Here is a 19,408-nt window from a genome sequence, read left to right as displayed (position 1 = left end):
ACTACGATGAGGTAATTTCCCAGTATAACGAAGGATCAATAATTAGAGGTTTGCTTTGAATCTTAAAGTAGTACTTGTAAGATTCAAGTATAAAACACTTTTAGGGAAGTGAGTCTATATAAATTGTTATATAAACTGATGTTGTGGTTAGGCATTTTTCAAACTTGTCAATTAAGCTATTTCCAAAGTATTTATTTTTCTTTTGAGTTTGGTGCTTTCAAGGGTTTTTCCAGCTTTTTAGCTACTGAAGGTGCCCTGAGTGCTTGTGAGTTAATACCCCTAGGTTTGTATAGCTGCCACAGTCCCAAATTTGGGTGAGTTTGTTCTTTTCTGATCATCTTATCTGAGGGAAGCATTTAATGGTGCCGTAGGCAGGAGGCCACCGATGGATTTTTTTGGTGCTGTTGAGGAAAGGTAATGGATCTGCCATCCAGAACCTCCCCTTCCACTTCTCAAACTCACAAAGATAAAGTCAGGCAAGGCTGGTGTAAGAGGTAAGATAGATAGTGGAAGGATGAAGAAGGGGAGAGTGGACCCATGTAATGACTGGCTTGGGAAGAGCCTAAGTTTACCCTGTCCATGCGGAGTAGCAGTGTGAGAATCCCCTTCATGCTCTGACCAACCTCTCCTGATGACTTTGAAATACTCACAAGGGCCTRTGGGAATACCCCAATCTCCTGTTACTATGTTAAGCTAAAACTCTAGCACAGAGATCTGGTGGGAATGATAAGAACATAAGAAACATCCTCCTGGGTCTGAGCTGCAGTCCATCTAGCCCAGGGCTGTGTCTCCAGCAGTGGAAGTTGGAGATGCTGTCAAGGGAGAGCCCTGGAGCCTGGCCACTCTCTGCAGTCTGCTCATATTCCCCAGCACTGACAATTGGGGGGGTGAGGAAGCACATCCCCATCTATTCCCTTTAGTATCTGTTTTATGGACCTGCGGTCCATGGATTTGTCTAGTTGCTTTTTGACCTGGCTGATACTCTTTGCCTCTACAACCTCCTCTATCAGCGAGTTCCAGAAGTTCACTACCCCAGTGCAAGGAAGTACTTAGTTTCTTTCATTTCTTTTAAACTAATACCCTGTTAGTTTCACTGAATATTCCCTAGCCCTTATATTGCAGGTTTGGTGAAAAGCAGTTCTGCATTCAGCTTATCTACCACCCTCATGACTTTGTAAACCTCCGTCAGATGCCCCTCAGCCTTCTCCTCTCCAAACCAGAGCCCCAGCTTTTTTTGTCCCTCCCCATAAGGCAGCTGCTCCATCCCCTTGATCATTTTACTTGCTTGTCTCTGTTGTTTCCCTCTCCACTACCTCCGTCTTGAGATGCAGGACTAGAACTGCACTGGTACTCAGTATGTGAACATCCTTCTTGTTCTCAGTCCCTGCCTCATGATGCCCAAGATTTGTTTGGTGTTGTTGGCTGCTGCCACCTGTTGAACTGATGATTTCAGAGAACTGTCAGTGACTCTTAGATCTTTCCTGAGTTGTAACTGCCAGTTCCAAGTTCAGCAGCATTTAGGTGTGGTTTAGATTATTTTTCCCTAAATACATAATCTTTATCTATGTTGAACCTTGAGTGGGCACTTCTTTGCCCACTCAAGTTTGGGAAGTTCTTCTGGAATTCCTCATCATTGGAATGGCATTCGACTACTTTAAAGAGCTTTGGGACATCCGCAAACTTGGAGATTTCATTCCAGTCACAGTGAATCATGACTGCTATGTGACTTTTGGGTGGGGAGTAAACAGCAGGTCAGCAGTGAACAGCAGCAAGGGAAAAGGAGTAGCACAGCACAGCTCCTTCCCTATATTGGAAGCTCGGTGTCCTTCAACAATTATCAATGGTCTGAACTGTCCCAGACTTACACTGCTCCATGAGTTCACCTATCATTGAGCCTTGCTCTGTAGATCTGGGTGTATTAAAGATGCAGTTCACGCTTCATATAACTAGGGCTTATACCATTTCAAGCAAGATACTAGTCAAGGGGTACCTTGCACTTGGTAGCTGACAGGCAAATTGGTCCCAAAGGGTGTTCTCTTTAAAGTAGTTACATTTAATATACAGGCATTTGAAATAGAAATTAGGTATGACAGTCTCCATCCACCTTTGCCTTTTATTTGCTGGCATTATATTACAACCATTATAATATAATAATTATAATAAAATTATAATAACAAGGACCTGTAATCCTTGGGAATGTGATTAGCCCATTTTGCAGAATGGAGAAAGCAAGGCACAGTGAGATTTTAACTGAGTTGCCTAAAGCTGTAGAGAAATTTTGTTGCTGTCAGGAAGATGACACAAGCTCTCCTCATTCAAAGCTCTGTACATGTCCACTGTTTGTCTTTTGTTCGAAGACACATCTGGCCATTGGAAACTGTCCTAATGGAAAAGCATTTGTCTCCTCGTAGGAAAACAAATCCTAAGCTGATGGAAATTTGCATTATTATGAGCTTGTTAATGAATTCCTTTGCCTGCTCATATCAGGGTTTGACAAAAAGCAGGGATTCAACTGTATATTTGCCGTTTGATTAAACAGTTCATTTTTAATTTTGACCACAATGGTAAATTGAAACACCCTAAGCAGTAAACAGCTATATTTTTTGGCTCTGGCTTTGGAGGCTGTAACTATTGTAATACATGTCAGCGGGGAGGGTTTAGAGCAACATTTTCTGATGCTTGCCTGGAGGCATTAGAAGAAACAGTTCCTCTACTCGGGCTGTTTTCAATACACAGCACATAAAAAGTCATGATTTGAGAGTGCTTGTGTGTGGCAGGAACTACTTTTTTTTTGATACCCCTTTTTCATGTTACCCTGACTTTCCAGCTGGTGGGTTTACATGTGCAGCGGGGAGGGTGAAGTTTGTGTGATTAGTGGTCAGATAGCTGTGAGGGAGAAGAGACGGAGCATCACTTGCTTCCTCTTTGGTGTTGCTGTCCCGAGTGGCTGAAATGTGAAGTCGTCTGTGTTGGTACAGAAGCTCTGGATGGCGAAACCTGCTGAATCAGAGAGGACAGGGTCACTGTAAGGGTGTGAAATGGCAGCAAAGGGGCAGCAGGTTCATTGCTGCCCCACGGCATCTTTGCGCTCTCCAGAGCCCTGGCTGCAGAGTCTTCCCRGTGCAGGAATCTGGGCAGACTGGAGGAGGGAACAGGCACGTCGGAGATGAAGAAGGCCTGACCAAGACCTGCCAGTAAATCTCTTGGGGACTGAGGAGCAGAAAGTAGGGGAGATCTGAGAGCTGTTCTCCTCTGGTCCGGAGTGAGATCAGTAGTCCCTTGACAGGGAGGAACAAGCTGCCTCTTCTCTGTCCTTGTACCGCCCTGGATATCAGTGCTGGCTGCAACGGGCTGCAAATGCCGTGCAGTTTAAGAATAAGGCCCAATCTGTGCATGCTGCACATACTGCTTGTGATTTTTGGTGGTGAAGATCCAAACCTTTAACCTGTGTTAGTAACCCACATATTAATCCAAAAAGCRAGGGCCCTGAGATTGCCTGTGAATCTCCTCTGTGGCATTCATTCCTGCCTGAGATAGCAGGCTGGCCCTYGATTCTTCTTTAATTTTACCTTTCTGCGGCTTTCTCCTTCTGCCACATTTTCAGAGTTTGGCAATATGCCAGGCATTAGCAACTCTCTTAGCTGAAACCTTGTTTTGGGGGAAAAGGATATAATGCTCTGCATTTGGTTCACATTTAACATGTGATGCACGTAAAAGTCTGAAACTACAGGTTTAGGTGCAGATTACTAGAAATGGTATTCTTGTTACCACATTGCAGCTGCAGGTTATAAAGTGACTACAGTAGTGTATTTTAGTTATAAAATGCCCTAATATTTTATAATGAGCCCCAGCAGAAACATTGTCAAGTGGTAGTAAAAAGTTTATCCAGAACATGTTTCAGTTCAGCCTGGTCTATAATGCCCTGTTAACTTTACATAATGCTATTCAGTGTGAGAGGGAGACGTTTAACGTAGAAGATGTATGCAGGATTTCATCCACGCTTGGGGAAAAGGAGGGTTGTTAGTGTGAGCTTTATGCAGGTAGAGATTTAAATCGTATTTGTTCCAGTTAGCAGGAGCAGGTCATAGAGTTTTAGCATGAATCATTTAGGGGGAAAATTATTTATTGTTATATAATATACAAACAGTAGCTTTAATGTATTCTAAAATTGTTGCACCAAGCAATTTTTATCATTTAATTATCTGTGACGTTCTAGTTTGAAAATGAACAATGGTAAGTTAGAGCAAATCCTCAAAATTTTGTATTGCTGCCTGCTAGTCATAATGGTACTTAAAAAAAAAAAAAAAAAAAAAAAAAAGAGCCCCAGTACAGGCTCTAGCAAGACTTGGTCTTGCTAGAGCTCTACATGCAAGTCACTACTGAAGTTCTGCTGAATGCTTTCATTATGGGACCATGTGTAGGAAACAAATCATACTGAATTCTCACTAATTATGTGGATGTGTATCAGACACATGGATGTAACTTCATGGATGTTAGTGGAAACGGGAATAAAGTGCTGATGCTTTTGCAATTTTCTCCATTCCCTCTTCTCTGAAGCTGTTCTTGATACTTATGTTTAGCCATCATATCCGATTACTTTCTTTCGCAACTCTTGCAACTTTCTTGTTTTTTTTCCTTATGGTTTTTTTTTACCATCACAGTGCTATTCAGGGATTGATTTATTTTTCTCCATGCAGGTTTTTATATTCCAATTTTTTTTTTCTTGCTTGTCACCAAGCTCATGTTTTGCATGAACTACAGGGGCAAGGTGGCAGCGCTAGCCTGGCTTTTTTGGCTCCCTGCACAAAGGTCAATGTCCAGAGAGTAGAAATATTCAGGAAGCTGGAAACATTATGGCTTAATTTTTGGCTTTGGACATCAAACTTGTTAAGAGCTTGTTAGGGTTGTAATTGCCCTTTAGGAAGGGAATGGTCTGATAGAGCATTGTGTACCTGGAGATTTCATCTATGGCAAATTTATTGACAATGTAATTTGGGACAAGCCCGACTTGTCCAACCTGTGCAGATGTTTCCTGCCGCTCGGTCACAGTGGGGAGTCCGCGCGGTGGGATTCAGGGATGGGGCAGGGCGAGCTCCTGGCTTTTTYGTTTCGCACCTCCCGGCATCCCTATGCAGTGAGGGGATGTAGGGCACTGTCGGCTTCTCCTGGGATGGCGGAGGTGAGGCCTTAAAAAGCAGTTCTGGAAATTTGCCCTTTGAGGATTAACTGGTTTCCAGAGGGTTAATGACTTCTACTCCCCCCCCCTTTTTCTTAGAAAATTAAGAACCATTAATCTCCGCATGCGGAGGCCTATGACATTTAAAATATTCAGTGCAGTCAGTAACACTTCATAATGACAAGGCTGTGATTTCTGTATTTGATCATGAGTGATTTATGAAAATACAGTAAACAGCGAAGCAYGGTTCCCTCTCAGGAGCCTACTGGCATCTTCTCCCTGTGCTGACTTGCGTGCTTTAAAAAAAAAAAGGTCCTGCAAAGTTGCTCCTGTTCCTCTGGAGGGTTACGTTTTCTACGCGCAAGCCCCAGAAGAACACAGTGTAGACTGAGATGAGGGAAGCGCATGAGGTAATTCCTGCATTTAATTTAAAAACAAAGCCCCTTCGTCTTATTCTTAACCCTTCAGGAGCTGTGAGTGAAGCAAGCTGAAACTGCTGTGTGACAAACCGGAGCGTACAGGAGGGTCCCACCATGTGTGTTTAGTTTTCCTACCTCAGGGCAAATGACTTGGACCTGGCAAATTTCCTCATACCTGAACTGGCTTTTCTTGAACCAGTAGCAGTTCTGGTCGGCGGCTGCGAAGACGGACGTATGTGTGGAGCCGTCTTTCTCAATGCTTTTGTTTCCTCCCTGTTTTTCTCTCATCTTCTGCTTTCTCTGTCTCCCCGGAATCGTCTTTGCTCTTCCCTTCTGCCAGGGTGCTGCTGGTTCCTGGCAGCAGAGGTGCGCCAGGCTCGGCGGTGCTGGGGAGCCCGGGCTCCTGAGCTGCCGGCGCTGGTGCCTCGGCGCCCGCGACGCCCAGTGTGCACGTGGGACAGTGCCCACAAACAGCCCTGGCTACCTTTCAGCACTGACGGTGCTTTAAACTTGCCAGAGCCTTTCGGAGCCTGAGCCGAGTGCAGCGATCAGGTTGTGCACGGACATCAGCAGGTGACACTTGAAAATGCATTTTTAAGGCATTCTCTCTTAGGTGCCAGAAGTCCCATTTTCCAGCAGTGCTGGAAGGACTTAGGAGCCTAAAGTCAACGGGGTGGTAGCCTGTGGGCGCCCCCGCCATGGGCACGTCTCCCTGGGCAGGGCAGGTGGCTGCGTGCCTGCGGGGCCCCCGCGCCCCCGGGGCTGGCTGCCAGCCAGGGCTCTGCTGAACCTGCGGAGCCAGGGTAAGGTATGGATTGTCTGTACCTATGCTAGTCTTCTGATGAATTTATCTTGCATGTCTTTCTTCATATTTTTACCCTTTCCAAGAACACGTGCCTTCTCCTTGGATTCCCTCATCCTCCTCCGATGTAAATTTCTTGCACAGAGCTGAGAGTAAAATTTCTGAATTCATCCAGAAATTGCAGTTTGAGTTTTCCGAAGTGATTATCGATTCTAGGAATGGCAACTTAAGGACATCTGACTTGAGATACCTTGGGTAGGAGACCGGTGTTTGGAAGGTATTGAGCTGCTGCCATCTGAAAAATCACGTTTGACTTGGATATTTCAAGTTAGATAGCTGATAATACGTCCAAAACTACTAGTTTCTTTTAGAAATGTAGGCTTTTAAGTTCCCATGGGAATAGAAAGTGGAGAAAAAAGCATGCGTGTTATCCATTGCTCACATTTTTATTAAATGTGAATAGCTTTTAAGGGAATAGAGCTGCCAGAAGATGAGCAGAGTGGTTACAAAGAAAAAACTGGTCTGGGTAACAGATTCCGGTGAGTTCTCACAAATCTGTTACACTATGCCATAAAATTCCATGAAGTATCATGTTAACTCTGCAGAGTTCACCTTTACCTTTAGATTATGAGGTTGTTATGCTGAAGTATGATTGCTTAGAAACCCCTTCCTTCTTCTGTATTTTTTTTTCAATATTTCGCTTCAATATATGATTTTCTTTGTTTCAAAATCCTGTTGTCTAACATAGTCCTGTTGAAAGTGAATGGAAAAATGTGTCTTGGGAATTCAGTTTGATGTTGTGATTTTTAATATGAGGYGACGGTGACATGACCCAGAGGGTTATGATTGTCATCTTGGCAGAATGTATGAGAGTATTCAACTGCTAATGTCAGCCCATCTGGGGCTGCCTGTAGGACTTCCCTCTCTTATGGCCACTATGCCACCGGCCACTGTGCGCGGCTGCCCCTCGGTGTGCCGGCCTGTGAGCCACAGGTGCCTGCCCCAGAGTGTTTCTCATCGCTTCTCCCCGGGAACCGGTCTCGCTCAGCCTTGCTTAATCACTTTGCTCAGTTTAACTCTCATTTCATCACTTGGGTTTCTTAATGAGGTGAAGCATAGCACTGCGTGCCAATAACCACACTGGGCAGCGTGGCGTTACAGCTGATCCGGCAGCTTAGGCCAAAGATCATAAGTCCGCCTTTTCCTCATAGACGTTTGATCGTTTCCGTGACATTGTGTCACGCATTCTTCTGTCAGTTATACTCTTTTATGCATCTGTTGTAGATTTCTTAATCCATCAATTGCTTAAGCATGTAGTAAGCTCCATCCATCATTAGTGTTGTGTATCAGTTTATGTCACATTTGGATGTTTCCTAGGCTGCATTATTTTTCTGTGCCATACACTTTCCGTAGCTGGTRTAGGTGAGACTGTACGTTTCCTGCTTCAGTTTCTTAATGCTCAAGTACCTGCTTTATCCAACACTTGTCTTCATTACTCCATCACCTAGTTTTAAGCACTTAACTACGTAACCAAATCAGATCCTTTTCCAGGCATCTCAGTTCACGGCTATTTGTTTCATTGCCAGTGGATTGCAGCTGGGATAGACGGGCTTCCTTGTTTTGTAAGCCTGTGTTGCTGGCACACCGKTTTTTTGTACTAGTCTTGACCTCTAGTGCTGCTTGGCCTCTACCCTTTTGCCTGCATAGTGTAAGAAATCTAGTCTCCTGAGACTTTGATATTACCAAGAAGAGGGTTTCTGTGGGTGGTTATTCAAAGTTTCCAGTTAGACTTCCAGGGAGAGTAGCTTCACTAGGGTTAAGTTAATCTTTGAGAATATTCCCCTATGTCATGGCCTCAGATCTCTTCGGTGAGGTCTGTAAAAGTATTTTTTTCATGTAAAAGTCTAGAGGAAAGCATTAGTCAGCCACTTCATAGCACTGASAGTAATATTAATCTTTAAAGAGCAGACCTCTGGAAAGCTGAGCCTACTTCCTTCTTGTTGACTTCACTGGAAGCTGKGAACTCAGCACTCAGAACCTGTGGGAATGAGTCCAATGAAACTCCAGACAGCTTTTCATATTTCAATCAAGCATTGCATGGTTGGCAGGGTTTTCTTTTACTTGATACCTAATAACTGGGTTGCCTCAGTTCTCATGAGAAAAACTCTGTTTGGATTTTCAGTGTATGAGAAAGTTGAGGGTGTGTATGTGACTGGGAAGGCCCTATTACCATGTCTGCATAKCTGTAGTTGTAAAACATGATCTATGGCAGCACAAACTTTAAAATTTGGTGGCATCCCAGGAAGCATTTAATTGCATTTGTGCTTCATTACAAGGCTGTCTCCTTTTCTGGAATTTATTTTAGCTAATTAGTTGGAAATGTCAGAGTAGTATTTCAGATGACAGAAACATCATATATTATCATACATGAAGCAATTAACTCTTTTGACAAATATTTATTGCAGTGTCTTCTTTAATTAAGTTTTCAGTGCTCTTAGACATAGAGCAGGTTCTTCCCTAAAAGGAGACCTTCCCAGCACTGTTAGTGAGTATTTGACTGATGTGACTTAATTGAACTTGGCACTGAGAGAGTTAATGGCCTAAGCATGAAGATATCAACATGACACAATTTCACAATACAGATGTCTGATATTTTGGCAAAATCTCAAAACAATCGTCCCCTCCAAACCTGCCTCAGATACCACAGATGCATTATGCTGGAGAAGATGCATCTCCAGTCACTCCTGTTTTTCCACTGGAACTATTCGCAGGAGACAAAAATGCCATGTACTTGTGCTACTAAGATAGATAATGTTGAAAAGCAGGCCTGTATAGACGTTTTAGAAAAAATCAATTTTTTTTTCCTTGGTTCTTGGGGTTATTCATGTGGAAACATGTTACAAATGTGACTGTTTGGTTAGTTCCTCTTAAACAGATAGGTCTTGTAGATGATGTGCCACTGAGAAATAATTCCTGACAGTTACAACTGAAGCAGATAAACAGTTCTACCAGCTACCAAATAACACTGTGAAACAAAAGGCTTCTGCTTATCGTTTTCCATTTCTTCATGCCTGTCAAACTATTTAACTGTGCAGTCCCCATCACAAAGGGTCTCTGTGCCATTCTGCTTGTCTGCTGCACTCATGGTTTTTACCTTCTCAGTTGCAGGGCCAACTGTGGTACGCTTGTCCCGTGGTACCACTTCTCCRCTACCGCTGAACTTCGTGTCTGCCCTTGCAAAGACACGCTTTGGAAGTGCCTCTCTAAGGTTCATTCAGCAAGCATATCAACCTGTATATGTGTTTTATTTTTTTTCAGGCGGAAACAGCACCAGAAAGTGGACGGGATGGTCCTAACATGCAAGTCACCTCAGGGCAGAACAACTTGGACCCAGCCGGGACAGGCAGCTTGCCGGCCTCGCAGAGTTTGGTCGCTCCTGCCGGGGTCTCCGCAGGTACCTCAGCTGCGGCTTCATTCTTCATAAGGTAGTTTTTCACCTTTCTGGTTTCCATAATTGCTAATGGATGTTAAGTGGTTGTGAAATGCCTTTGAGATTTTGCCRTGGGTAAGATGTGTCACATGTGCTGCCAGCGGACAGCAGAGTCAGTCACTCTGCCCTGGCTGCAGATTTCCACCACCCTTGGGGAGCAGAGATGTGTTGGTGACGTGCTGCTTTTCTCTCTGGAGACCTCGGCTGGGACCTTGATTGACCAGAAACCAACAATATGTATGGTGGTCTCTGCCAATCCTTAGCGGATATTTCCACCTGTAACAAATCTGTCCTTCAGCAGGTTTCTGTGGAGCCGAGGCTGAAATAACAAGGTCTTTCCACTCAGATCAGGTCTGCACCAGCTGAGCAAAGGCGAGAACAGGTGCCCTCTCTAGCTGTCTGTCCTGCACATGCAGTTGACATCTCTACGTTCTCAGAAGAAATTCCTCTAAAGAAACACTAAATTCACCTTCATTTGTTGATGATTGGCTTGACTGGAGCTAGTGTTGTTTCTCTTACCAGTGCAGTTATTGCACGAGCATGTGAAATGTTTGCTTGCATTTTCCAGAACACTTGTATGTACTTTCTCCTCTACAATCAGAGGATCCCGCCTAGGAAAACTTGTCTACTAAACAATGGCAGAAAACGATGCATGCACATTTGGATATGTTTCCTTCCTATTTATTCAAAATGAGGGTCAAAGATGATTGTCTTTGACAGCTCTATGATCTGTTTGAGAGGAATAAAAATAAGATTTGTTCATTTTTTTTATCCAGTAGCATGGCTTACATGTGCAAACAGAAGTTTTTTTCCATTCCTGGTTAACAACAGTTAAAACAGTATAAAGCAGTCATTTCTAGCGGGAGCCTGGAACATTTTTTTTTCATTCTTGGGTCTTATAATGAAAATGATCTGTTAGGTTTGTTTGTGAAATGTTTGTTGTAATTAGCAATGTTGATTAAATGCAATACACTGTCAAGCAGATGGTATTTAAAACAACAAAATACAGGGCTTTGTACTTCCTTTCCAAACTCCTTTTTTAATTCATAACTGAACATGTTTTGAGACAATATTGAAAAACGTATGTCTACGAATGGCATTAAAGTAAAATTTATGCACTGAGAATGCTTCTTATCATGTAATAATGTAGAAATTCTATTGTTTCCTTTTCCTTGATCTTCTCAACTTGTTTGCAACATTAAAAGAATGCCTTTTAGTATAAATTAACTTGTAATCTGACCTTAGAAGGAGCTCAGCTTCCCAAGTCCTGTTTTTAAAAGAACTTAATACAGTGAGCCTGTGGCATTATATGGCTACATAGCTCAGGCTGCCTATGCACATGAGGCTGGGCAATGACAGCCCCACGTGTAGTGTTTGGAAGTTAGTAGTTTGTGTCTGAGCCAAGTCCTGTAGGTTTCTTTTATTGTCAGCACAGAGAAATGGTTACCTACAGAGGATGATACGTTTGAGTTTTGAGACAGGTGTTTGAAGTTGGTGGAAGTATAGAGCAAGGGTATGGTGAAAAGCCCAGTTAGACATCTTTTTTTTTTCGTTATCTGGTTAAAGGCAAATGAATCCACTCCAAAGTACCTAGACTGGATAACAGCACATCTTATATTACTGTATTTCAGATTGTGTGTATGAATAGTCTTATTCTGATTTAGCTTAATCTATTTTGAATTTATTTCAGTGTATGTTTTATGCAAAGGTAAAGACTACAGCTTTCCCTGGAGAATCCAGAAAACAACAACAACAAAAAAAACAGAAATGAGAGAAAGAAGTCAGTGTCTAACAATCTGAAATAAGATCCAAAACCTTCTCTTCACAGTTATGCTTCTGTCATTGTCAGTGAAACTCTATTCTAGTTTTACTGTGATGTGACAGATCCAGATTGTCATTGGCTTGATTCAGAGATTTCTTGAAGTCGACAGCAAGGCTGCAAATGACATCATTGGACTTTGGATCAGGCCCTAATTGCTTCTCATTAATCTGTCTTTGCCCTGAGTGAATCAGTTTTATAGCTTTAGCAGCTATGTGCTAGCTAAAACATTTTACAGCCCATTAGTACATTGCTTTTTCCCTACCCATGTTTCCCCTGTTCAAAATTGATTCTCTTCAATTTTTTTTTAACTAAATAACAACATTGGTTGAATTTTTTTTTTCTTTACAGAAAGCACTTTGATTTCTTTTTATGTGTGTGGTTGTTGTTGGAGAGAGAGACTTAAGCAAGAAATGACAGCTGATAACTGTTAAAAGAAAATTATGTGAATTAGTTCTGCAGTATTTTCATGATGTTTTGTTATGTTGCTGCTTCATGTGTTGTCCGCGTTCATTCTCAGTATTCCAGAGCCTGTCTAAGAAACCCTTGTTCCGTAAAAGAAAGCATTCAAAAAACAAGTTCAGTTATGACTGTGATTAAACATACAGATTGAAATGCAGAAAATTTCACAAAGGAGGAGGGAAGAGAGATCCATTTCAATCCCTGGCAATCATAAACATGTTCGACAGGCCCTCAGGTGGATACCATTGAGTGGACCTGGGCCAGTCTTCTCCATCCTCATCAGCCCCCAGTCCCAGGAAAGGCTCCCTCTCCCCACTGCTCCTCTTCCTCCTCCTCCTCCTCCTCCTCCCATGGAGACTGACTGACCCAAGTTTTGGCATTACCTCTTCCTCCCACCCTCTGCGCCCTGCAGTCCCTGGCGGGAGGGGAAAGAAAGGAGATCTTCAGGAATGTGTCAGAGAGATACTGGTGGGAACTGGGGTAGAGAAGTGGCATCCCCAGGCACTGCAAGTATTAGGATATCACTAGTTCCACCTGCTTCAGCTGCTTTTGTTCAGTATTAATGGGATATCTGGCTGCAGCTGACTGCTTGTTGCTCTGGCCTTCCCGCTGTCATCTCCTCTGTCCCTTCACACCATCCAGCTTTCCACGCTTTGGGGGAGAAGGTTGTCCCTGCCTCAAATCCCTTGCGGCAGCATCCTCTTCTCTCTCCTCTGTCCCGTCCTCTCTCAGCAAGCACCCTGAAATGGAAGAGAAGTCATGGCACTAGCACTACGATACAGTCCATATACCCAGGGTTTTGTGGTCTTTTCCTTATCATGTTTTTCTCCCCAGCCATTTCAGTTGCGAACTTCACAGCAGGGCCAGTCTCTTACTCTGGAGTTATGCAAAGCTCGGCACATTTTGTTCCTTGTTGCCTGCTGGAATAAGTACAACTATTATATTGATAGTTATGCACATGCACGTGCACACACACACATACATACATTATATATATACTTTCTAAATCATTGCCCTCTTTTGATCAACTCTTCTTAGTACCTCCAATTTTTTTCAAAAGTCCTTTTGTAGAAGGGGCTGTGACTGCGACTTAGGGTTGGGAAAAGGCCTGTTTTGTCATAGAAATAAAGCAGCTAGGCAAAAGTAGGCATGTATATTAAATTTTAGTGTATTGTGGTGCAGGGTTAGTTACTTTGGAAGTTAAAGGCTTGGTAGGGTCCTTGTGGAAATTGCATCTTTGGTTGATTTAGCAGCAGCAGTAGTAGATGTGGAATTTTGCACATGAATAAATGCTTCCAGTCTTCTTGTTTTTTGGGAAACAGCTTTAAGGGTGTTTGTACAGGTCCTAACACTCAGCTTTTGGGCTGTTGTGTTATTTCCTGGCAGCAAGTAAATGTTTTCTTTCACATTAAAACTAGAGTCTTTGTTCAGTGAAATAGCCCTCTTTGACTTGTGTGCTGTCTTGTGCCTGTGAAGGGAGGAGGTCTGTGTGTTTTTGTTCTAGTTGTGTGGTTTTTCTGTTACTCTAATTTGTTCCTCACTGAAAATCATAGCTTTGTGTTTGTAAGGTCACAGCCTCAGAAGGCAGTACAGAAGAGATTGTGTCCTCACCTGGAAAATAATGACTAAGAGCTGCAGCAAAATGTTTGCCTGGTGATAAGATGTATCCGTGGTTCAAGTGAAGATCCTTAAGATGGTGTTTGCAATGAGTGCATTGATTTTGTTAAGAATATATGCAGCCCAAATCTACATATTCATCCAAAGCACTTTCTCATTTGAATGTCTTATTTAATTTCTTCAAGCTTAATTATATTCTGCTTTTTAAAAAAATAGTATTTTATTCATTACCTAGAAATGCACAGTCTGGAGTGGAAGTGCTAACGATTCAAAATCAAAGCCAAATGTTATAAACTGGTAGAAGATTAGGAAATTAAATCAGTTTTAAGCTTTTATTCCCCCTCAATCTGATCTGTCATAGAAGGAAAAAAGCTTTGATTAACATATGACTGTGTCACACAAGCAAATTGCCAAACATTACTCAATGGCCATGTTACCTAAGGGCTACAGGATTTAGCAGAAAATGCATCTTCCCAGTAGGTCACTGATAGAATATGAAAGCCTTTAAGAAAGCCAGAGCAAAAAGTACAGCATACGRGCATTAATGTCTGCAAAGAGGCTCCCAATTTACCCTTCTAATGCAGGAGCAGCTTAGTCTTGTGTTCTTCAGGTTTAACAACAACACAACTGGGCACTGTCCATTGGCATGGACTGAGCCATGCCTGGCTGCAGTACTCCAAACTTTCTACCTGTTTCCAGGGTTTTTTATATAAACAACCTCAACAAACTTTATATTAGTAATGAAAATATTTGAGAATATRGTTACAGGACCATTCTGTGGGCTGCATCCTCTTATGCTTGCAACAAAAAAAAAAGATTTATAAAAAAGCTGGTATAAAGCTGTAATGAGCTGTCAGGTTTTTTGTTAGCTGGGCACCTGGGGAAGAGAGGAAGTTTTGCTCCCAAGAATAGGAAGGCRAAAGGCAGAGAGGAGGAGGAGGAGCTCAGGAATGGGAATGCACTTGGGAAGAGATAAATTGCCCATTTGCCAAAAGGGGAAACACCACTCCCTTGAGAGGAGAATCCAGGCCCCCAAAAAATTGAAGCCATCACCATCAGACTGTGCTTTCCACCTCTTTGTGGCTTGTGATGTCTGTGGCGGCGTCCCTGCTGCTGGTTGGGGCCGCTGTGTCGGCGCCAGCCTTGGCGCACCAGGGCAGGGTGGGAGGAAGATCCGAGCTGTGACAGGGCAGGTGCAGGAAGTCGTAGCTGATTCAAAGGAGTTATCTMTCAAACAAACTCCCGTCTTAAATTTTGATCTCTTTTGATATTGGATCGTTTCCTGTCTTTTCAAACTCGTTTGTCACGGGGTTGCATTAGCTGCCCCAGGACCACTGCCTCCAAAAGCAGGGAAACAGCTGTGTGGTTGCAGCTACCTTCCCTTGCACCCAGCTGCTTTCGTTGGAGCAGTTACTCTTTGAAACATAGCACTTACTTGAGGGAAAGTTTTTTAGGTTTTTATTTGCAGTAGTGTGCTGCTGGGCTTTGCTACTTTAAAACCATTTAAGTTAATAAATCTGGGGAATCAGAATGGTGAATCAGACCTATTATCTCTCCACTCTTTTCATATTCCTGAATGTTTAAGAAAGCTACGTCCATTTAGACATGGCATAAAACATTACATGTGATAYGCTTTCTTCAAGCAGCTTTTCTTAACAAGACATAACACACAATCTCCGAGTAATGTAATTGAACATCTTAAAGTTAAAAAAAGCGTGGTGGTCTTTTTCTAGATTCAGGATATTCCATCATATTTTAATGCCTGTGAGTTGTGGATTAAAGAATCTAATTATTCACTAATGAGCAGTAATGGTACATATAAACTAAGGGTCACTATCCTATTACAGGCACCTGATGGTTCACTGATAAGCATTTGGTCATTAGATTGACCATAAAATATAGTCAATAATTGAGGTTACTCATAGAGCAGACACCTTATCAGCTTTAGGCATGGTGGGACAGCTTGTCAGTACTCTGTGTCCTGATTGTGCTGTGACTGAGCATATGATTAGGGTATTGAAGCAGTCTGTATCTAATGAAACTGCAGGAAAGGCATAGCAATATTAGCACAACCACTAAATGACTAATGTGTTTTTGTTCCAAGCCTCAGACACTTCAATTAGTTCCAATAAACTGTGATCTAGTGTAGCGGTAGGCAGAGGATTCAGATATTTTGTGTACAAGCTTTCATTACACTAGTCAGAATTTGTAGTGTTTTGGGGGCAGATGAAATTTGTGTGGCTTTGCATGAAAAAATGATGGAAATAATAAAAGCTGTCATTACCATTTTAACTTCATTTTCTCGGTTTTATTTTCTCATTTTTTAGGTTCAGAATTCTTTCTGAAACAATAGCTGGTGCCTCATTTAAAAGATAAAACTGACAGTAGCAAATTAGATATCTACATGTTCTGCTTTAAGATCCATTCATGCAGTTCATATAGGCTTGCACAAATAGATCTAAACTTAGAATGTATTCCTTGGCATTTCTTACCATATGGAACATTAGTCAAATAGTCTCGTTCTTGAAGGCTGCTGTAGAGATATTGACTTTACTGTGCTTTAAACTGTTGCTGAGAAAATAACCTCAGAACCTATTTTTTTTTATTTTTTCCATGAGGATGCCTTAACTTTCATAAATTATTTAATACGGTGAAGGATGCAAAATGCCTTTTGTCTTTCTGAACTGCTGTTCAGGAGTCTATGATGCGACCTTGGAAAGTAACCATAGAAACATGTTAAAAGCATCAACCAAAAATCTGTAGTTCAGTTGACAGTGATGCAAATTCTGTGAAAGAAGATTACAATGTATTAGAAACACTTGAGGTATAAATTACCGCTAACCTGTTAAACCTGATTATTCCATGACTATCAGTACTTTCAGAATTTAATGCAGGGAAAAAAGCACAAAAAATGAAACGTACATTTTTTAAGTTGCCATGTTCAAGATGTTTGTAGCTAAATTGCTTCAGTCTGTCATTTTTTTGCTCTGTTAAAAGCAAGAATTAAATTTTTGCTAAGTTCATAATGTAGTTCACCAGTTCTCTGCATTTAATAGCTGTAAACTTTTACCCTCTACCCTGCTGGGATTCATTGGTATCCTGACTTTGTGCAGAGCTGGCATAATTTAAATCTCTTTGACAGATAAAGTAGATAACTGGGTTATGAGTAAGTAGTTCACCAGAAGGTGAAGAAAATTTGTGACTCATTGGATCCTGAGTTAGACCTTTTAGTGCTGACTTGTGGTAGTTAGGCTAGTTTGTGAGGCTGAAACAGAAGAGCTTAGTATAGTTAAGGGTAACCATAGTAAATTCTTGGTGAATGACAAACAAGTCAAGGGAGGAAGCAGAGTTGGTTGTTACAGCTTCCTTGTTAGGCATAGTCCACACCCAAGAAATCATATGTTGAGGTGATGGGGAAAAATTAAAATTGAATTAATTACTCAGAAAAGCAGCATACCAGCTCTTCCCAGTTAAGACTGTCTTGCTGGCAGGTATGTGCAAAAACCCATGTATGGTTCATCTCCACTTGGCAGTGTCATAGCAGTATCAAGGGAGATACAAGGCTGTTCTAGGGATGCAATGACTGACTAGTATTAATGCAGATTGACTACTGCTTGGAATATCAACCCATACTCATTAAATGCCCCGCAATGCCCCTGTTTCTCTTGCTGCCACTCAATTACTGTTGGAAGCCCATCTTCTTCCTAACATTAATACATAACCATGTTTACATCTGTACTGGAGACTGCAGCACGTATGTGTAAAGCCAGATGCCAGCACTTAAGGCTGCAGCCCTGTGTAGAGAGGGTGGCATGGAGCTGCCTTGTCCAGGGAGAGCCACACTGGAAACGACATCCTGCTAACATTAACCCTCTCAAGCTGCTCCGTGTGCCACAGGTTGTGAGGGAGGCGTGAGCAGTCTGCGGCTTGGGAGAAAGCTGCAGATGTGGTGAAGCGTCCAGCTGTTTCAGAGGGAGCCTTTTCTCCTTACTGAGTCTCTCCTCTGAATCTAATGGGTTGGAGCAGCCTGGTCCCTGCAGGATGTCACTCCGTGATGCTGGAGAGGCAGACGCCTTCCCAGCCCCCTTTTACTTTCCACATGGAGCGGAGAGAGCAYGAAAGCCTTTGCACAGATGTGCAAACGGAGACGGAGCGGGTGCTACCGAAGGGCTTGCCTCGTCTTGCTGGTGCCAGGCTGTGGCTCCTGGAATGTGGTTGCTAGCCATCCCCATGGGAATAACATGACATGGGCTTAGCACAGCGCTATGCAGGGACAGCAGACCAGGCAGGGTGTGTAGCATTGTGCAGTATCTTGTATCGTCTTAGGGCAGCTTAAGCTTTSCTAGTTGCTGTGGCAGCATAATACTGCCTATAATTAAGGACAAACAAAACAGTGTTTGCTTTAGGTATATCCCATTTCGTGTTAGTCCATAAGGAGGATAAATTAGAAGATAAGCCTGAATTTAGTAGGCTTTGTTCTTAGAGGCAGAAATGACTCTTAGGACAGTGCGTTTAAGAGCAGAACATCATTACTGATATCATTGCTAGTACTGCATCATACATTTACACAGTGCTTTATCAGCATATGATAAGTGAGGATCCCTGCTATGAACAGCTCGTCTGTGAAGACTCTGAGACTGACGGGACAAACAAGGATCAGACACAGAGCTGTAGTTCAGCAAAGGGAGGAGGTAGAGAAGTTGAAGTAATCAAGAAGAGAGGGAAGGCAGAGTTTTGGACATCGGCACTGGGGATTTGAGTCAGTGAAATCATGAAAAAAGTCCCAGAGGTTAACAGATTTGAGATCAGGAAATGGCTGAGTAGATCGGGGAGTGTTGAATGATCAGCCTTGGTGGAGAACAGACAGTGAGGATTTGAGAGACTCAAGGGGAGTTGGCTGAGAAAGTGAGGGTGGTGGTGACCAGATGAAGAAGCAGCATTGGGTATCTTGGGGCTGTTGGCTTGGAAAATGAAGCTACCCAGTGTGAGCGTTAGGGATTGAGGTGAGAACCAAGGTGAGATTGTGCAAGGCATCAGTGTTGGGGAGACAGGGAGCAGAGGTGTTTGGAAGGAGAGGCCTTGCCTGGAAGGCATGGGCCACAGAGGAAGTATGGGAGCAAGATGGGCAAAAAGGTGACACTGGGGGTGGCAAAATGAAACAAGGAGGGAGCCTGGTGCCAACCAGGAAATACAGAAAACCCAGGAAATCTGAAAAAAAGGCGATGAAAGAGTGAGGAGGGAGCTAGATATAGTGATGTAGGGATCTCATGGCCCTCATGATAGGGACTTCATCTTTGGAGGTAGAAAGGGAGGATGTCCTACATCTTTACTTCTGTTTCATAGGAAAAATGGAATCAAGGCACTACAAAAAATTTGCAGCATTTTCTGCTAACCAGTTGCCTTAAAGATCCTTCCCTGTGAGGCCAGTCCTGGGGAGGCTGATTTTCCTCAGCCCCTGAGTGCTGAGTAGCTGGACAATGGGTCATATAGGAGCTTGTGGAGCACCAGGAGAAGCCCCCAGGGAGAAGTGATGATTTTTTGAGCTGTTCTAGGTGGCTCAGTGCCATTGCTATTAGAGGCACTGTGCCTTGGCATTAGCTTTATATTCTGAGACATTCTTCAT

General features: G+C 42.8%; 1 protein-coding gene across 1 annotated transcript in view; it reads left to right on the top strand.

Moving 5' to 3' along the window:
- The window catches only part of KIF26A (kinesin family member 26A), a 65,546-nt gene that overhangs the window by 8,112 nt on the left and 38,026 nt on the right, over positions 1-19,408 (top strand). Inside the window, exon 2 of the mRNA XM_026079581.1 lies at positions 9,716-9,882. Within this exon, the coding sequence (XP_025935366.1) occupies positions 9,716-9,882 (167 nt within the window). The remainder of the gene's footprint in view (positions 1-9,715; positions 9,883-19,408) is intronic.

This window comes from Apteryx rowi, unplaced genomic scaffold (assembly GCF_003343035.1).
Source record: "Apteryx rowi isolate R43461 unplaced genomic scaffold, aptRow1 scaffold_5, whole genome shotgun sequence".
Taxonomy (NCBI): Eukaryota; Metazoa; Chordata; class Aves; order Apterygiformes; family Apterygidae; genus Apteryx; species Apteryx rowi.
This window is presented reverse-complemented; position numbering and strand designations above follow the sequence as displayed.